The sequence below is a fragment of the Ceratina calcarata genome, unplaced genomic scaffold (genome assembly GCF_001652005.2).
Source record: "Ceratina calcarata isolate Rehan_Ccalc_2016 unplaced genomic scaffold, ASM165200v1 scaffold588.2, whole genome shotgun sequence".
Taxonomy (NCBI): domain Eukaryota; kingdom Metazoa; phylum Arthropoda; class Insecta; order Hymenoptera; family Apidae; genus Ceratina; species Ceratina calcarata.
The window spans coordinates 373,060-377,955 of NW_017177107.1; the positions used below are offsets into that span (position 1 = coordinate 373,060).

At 37.5% G+C, this 4,896-nt stretch overlaps 1 protein-coding gene across 2 annotated transcripts; it reads left to right on the plus strand.

The window, feature by feature from the left end:
* Positions 1–6: 6 nt before the first annotated feature.
* Positions 7–4,885, plus strand: LOC108629844 (polyhomeotic-proximal chromatin protein). 2 transcript variants are annotated; one of them, XM_018032752.2, is made up of 13 exons: positions 7–559; positions 631–882; positions 957–1,238; positions 1,325–1,514; positions 1,585–1,820; positions 1,919–2,111; positions 2,186–2,352; positions 2,423–2,705; positions 2,789–3,043; positions 3,160–3,237; positions 3,319–3,463; positions 3,545–3,722; positions 3,811–4,885. In XM_018032752.2, the coding sequence occupies exons 1-13, from the start codon at positions 101–103 to the stop codon at positions 4,036–4,038; spliced, it is 2,946 nt and encodes a 981-aa protein (XP_017888241.1). In that variant the 5' UTR covers positions 7–100; the 3' UTR covers positions 4,039–4,885. The 2 variants fall into 2 exon arrangements, with proteins under 2 accessions (XP_017888241.1, XP_017888240.1); XM_018032751.2 differs by having other exon boundaries at positions 101–559; positions 3,115–3,237.
* The last annotated feature ends 11 nt before the right edge of the window (positions 4,886–4,896 follow it).

Genomic DNA, 4,896 nt, shown 5'->3' on the forward strand with positions numbered 1-4,896 from the left:
GGAAAAAAGATATTGGCTCACTAGAAGTATAATAGTAGCAATAGTACTTCTTTGTATAAAGGAAGATTAACTTAGAATAAAAGAAAAGGTATAAGAAAACATGACAGATGCAAAACCGATTGGAATTTCTCAAAATCAGCCACAACAAACACAACAGCAACAGTCTCAATCACAGCAGCAGCAACAACCACAAACACAACAGCAGGCACAGCAACAACAATCGTCTCAGCCACAACAAATGATGATTGCAACCCATGATATTCAGCAGCAGCAAAATGTTCAACAGCAACAGCAGCAACCTCAGCAGCCGCAACAGCAGCAAGTTCAACAGCAAGCACAGCAATCAGTACAAGCCCAGCAAGTACAACCACAACAGCAGCTTCAACAGCAAGTGCAATCGCAGCAACAGATGCAAGTGCAGCAGCAAGTTCAGCAACAAGTGCAGCAGCAGCAGCAACAACAACAACAGCAACAGCAAGCTGCCAGTGGACAGCATAATGTGGTTCCTACGCAAGTCCAAGTACAACCACAGGTAGCAGCAATTATGCCTCAACAACAGGTAAACAGCTGTTAAGAGGACAGTTGTAGTAATAGTTATTGACTATAATGACTGAAAATAAATTGTTTCAGGGTGCTGTAGCAGTGTCGATGCAGCATCAACAGCAAGGAGTGGGCGGTGTCTCTATGACATTGTCTGGTCAACAAGGAGGAACAGCTATAACTACTATGGCTGCACATCCACAGGCAGTGCAAGTTATTCAGCAACCTATGCAAAATCAAGCATATCATCTACAGCAACTTTATAATACTCAAGGAACTCCATTACTAATGCCAGGAAATTTGGCTCTTCATCCTGCTGGCATCAATCCTTCCTCTATACAAGTATTTAACTATACTCATGACATTTCCTACTATCAAAATGTGTGAAACACGTTCTAAGTAGGATACCTTTACAGGTCATAACTGCTGGAAAGCCGTTTCAATCCGCTGCCCAGTTAGCACCACATATGTTGACAACAGCGTCAACAGCAGGCCAGGGTGGTGGTCATCCAGGTGCTGGTGGAACTAAAGTGCAAGGTTTTCCTGCAAGTTACTTACCGGTACCAACTTCTGCCACGCCCGGTGGAGGACAAACCCTAGTTTTTGGTCAACTGGGTGTGCTAGGTTCTCCGCAACCTCCGTCTATGCAGCAGCAGCAGCAGCAACAATCTGCAAACAAACAAGATGCAGTACAAAAGGTATCATTATCTTTAATCCAATATCTACTTCATGATTCTGTTAAATTCAGTTCATATTTGATATATATTATGTTTTAAATGTGTAGTATACTACGTGCACAGCAGCGAATGCATCCGGCGGTCGTGGTATGCAGTTTGCACCTTGGCAGTTTACGCCACAAGTTGCTTGGACCGGGTTACAGCCACAAACACTCCTTGCTAATCAGATATTCATCAGGGGTCCTACTCAACCTGATATGTACATACAAAGTCCACAACCAATTCAAGCTCATAACGGTTTGTTCATTAGATACACAGTTATATTAGATAATATTCCCAAGTTTAATTTACTGTTGTGTTTCCATAGCGCTCGCCGCGCAGCAACAAATTCAGGGTGTACAACAGATTGCCGCGGCTGGCGGAAAGCCAAAGGTAATGGATATACAACAACAGCAACAACAGGGTAAGCAGAACATAAGTGGACAACGACCTTTAAATATTTTGCCGTCCTCACTACAAGCGGTACAAGCCGCTAACATACGAGCCGCTAGTTCCGTGTCAACCCAAACTGTTCACGGAGTACCGACGACGGTACATGCACAGGTTACTATAATTAGTATTTTTCTGCATTTTTCGCATTATTTTCAAGCTTGTCTTTTTTTCTATAATGAAGATATTTTTCATATAATTTCATAACTTAGAGTGGAAAAGTAGGCGGTGTCGGCGGTAAAGGCCGCGGCAAACCAGTGCAATCGCCACAACAATCACAGCAACAGTCACAGCAAACAATCCAACATCAACCAGTTTATATTCAACAAAAACAGCAACAACAACAATATCAACAGGCGCAAGTGCAACAATCGCAACAGCAAATTCAGCCCAAACCAATAATGTGTAAGACGAATATTCCGTGCGCTATCCAACAGAATGAACAGATTCTTCTTTATTCAATTGTTACATATTTATAGCAAATATAGCTCTACAACAACAGCAACAACCGGGTGTAGTTCTAGGTGGAGAACGTCCGATTATGCCTGTTGTTTCTGTGGGTGGAGTTGGAGTTGGAGTTGCCACGTCTCAAATGAATCAAATGCCACAATCCACGATGTCTGCTGTACAACAACTACCAATACAGGTATTGGGAAGAACTACCTCTTTTAGTGAGAATCTTTTAAATCCTTACGTCGTATCATGTATATTTTTAGGCAATTAATTCAGCCATCATTGGCGGCCAAATAGTCAGCGGGACACCACAAGTTCAAACTATGGCAAATCAAGCGTCGGATCAGCAAACACATGACAATACTAATTCTACAATAATGATTACGTCGCCCGATCGTAATCACCCAGCTGAATGTTCCTTAGTATTGTCAACTATTGCAAACACTCCAGCCACGAACGAAGATAGTTCCAAATCTTCATTGAAGAAGGACGATACAATGACAATTACGGTAGAAGAAATTACAGTACCTCAAACAGAAACAACAGGTTTGTTTATAATCTGTTTTATCCTGTTTTAAGTATAATTTCATATTCTTCATATTCGTACAAATATTATTTCGTTATCACAGATGGGGACCAATCTAAAGTATCTATGAAGGACGGAGAAAATACGACGGTAAAAGGTGATGAGAAATCGTGTAATAATCCTTTGGCAGGATTGGCGAATACGATCAATTCTATTACAAACGGTGTTAACAGTGAAGAATCGATAGCAACTTCTGTTTCCACACCAGTTACTTCGAATAGTAAACACGTGCCTCCAAAAGCTATGGTGAAACCACAAGTTCTTACCCATGTGATTGAAGGTTTCGTCATACAAGAAGGTAAAAAGTTTATTAATTTTCACTTACATGAATGTATATGTTTTTACATTTAATTGATATTAACATTTCAGCGTCCGAACCATTTGCTGTTAATCGAACTTCATTGAATAATACAGTAAATCAAGAAACTGGTAGTATTCTAAGTCGGAATAGTAATTCAGCATCCGAAAAAGAGGATCACGAAGAGCCTCCAAGTAAGATATAATAATTTTACTACTTATAGATAGTATTTAATTTAAATTATACGAACGTAAAATATATGATATCCATTTTAGGAAAGAAACATGCGCCCAATTATCCAAACGACGAAGACACAAATAATCAAGTTGGGAAATGTGAAGCATGTGGTACCCTAATGGATGAACAAAATGCTAAATTCAAAAAGGAGAAGCGATTTTGCTCTTCAAATTGTGCGAAAAGGTTAGCATATAAATTATTTTGCAACTTATTCTGCAGATTTAATTACAGAACTGTGATTTATAATAAATTATGAATTAATAGTAAAAAGCGCGAAGTTCGGGATCGCGACGGTACTGAGAAGCAATGGTCTGAAATGGAAACTGACTCAAAGAATGACGGAGATATAAAGAAGAACGGGGAAGAAAAGTCGTTGTCAACAACTACTACCACTTCTTCTGTTGATGAAACATTACCGAAAATTAATCCTGTTAAGTGGACGGTAAGAGTGCAACATATGAAATTGTATACTTTAAAGGAAAGTAACTATTATACATACATCAGTTAACTAAATTTGAATTATTTCGCAGGTTGGCGAAGTATGTGATTTTATACGCGGCTTACCAGGCTGTGCCGATTACGCAGAAGATTTTGCTATTCAAGAAATAGACGGTCAAGCGCTCATGTTGCTGAAGGAAGATCACCTTATGTCGGCTATGAGCATTAAATTGGGCCCTGCATTGAAAATTGTAGCAAGAATTGATTCTATGCGTGTGGAATCATTATCAAATTCCAATCCCACATCCAATAGTTCGTAAATGTTTTATTGCTTAAGACTTTTACTCGCAGAATTTCAAATATGCAGCCTGCTTTGGGCTACAGGGTTGATGCAAGTATTTGATCGAAATATGCAGTTAAAATTCTCAAAATGATGTTCTCTGAAACAGAAAAATTATTTTTTTCTTCATTTTATAAAGGATTTTTTTTCTTAAACAATTTAAGAACGATCAAGACATAATACTTTAAGTTGTATTCTTTAAAGATCGATCTTTATAAGACTACTCTAAGTTTCGTACTACTTTGCCATTACATAAAGCAGCTACATTAATGTTTCAAAAAACAAGTAGTTCTGATATACTTTTTTAAATTTAATGCATTATAGTGGCAATTCATATAATTTTCATATAGTTAGTCTTACACTGATTGATTTTTACTGTTGTATATAGTATTGAATTTTTGTGACTCTCCTAGTTTAAGATGTATATTTACTTAAAAGAATTTTCTAAAACATCGCTCTTCGGCTAATATGATCAAGAAACTGAGTACAAATTATGTCCATTACACAAAAAAAGATAGATCGTTGTATATAAACTGTTCGGCATATATACGATGTATTTTGTACTCGAAAAATTACTTTTGGAAGCTGTACAAAAACTATTGCCTTCTGTAAGACTACAGTAGTCTCGAGAGATATCCGGCATAAAAAAGAAAGATTAGGCTTTGTAACAATTTTGTGCATTACAATTCCAAATTGAGCTATGTTTGAAGAAATATGATAAAAACACACTCGACCATATTTTGTAAATGTATCATGTGCACTCAATTTGCATACATGTAAATATTAAACATAAAATGTTTATTTAATATACAAATTTTATAACATGACAATTTTTATT

Excerpts from the sequence above, each read along its gene's own strand:
- LOC108629844 (XM_018032751.2), top strand. The coding sequence starts at position 101 with ATGACAGATGCAAAACCGATTGGAATTTCTCAAAATCAGCCACAACAA. Across the intron at positions 2,706-2,788 it reads ACCTCAAACAGAAACAACAG|ATGGGGACCAATCTAAAGTA; the intron begins GTTTGTTTATAA and ends TCGTTATCACAG. Across the intron at positions 3,238-3,318 it reads GGATCACGAAGAGCCTCCAA|GAAAGAAACATGCGCCCAAT; the intron begins GTAAGATATAAT and ends TATCCATTTTAG.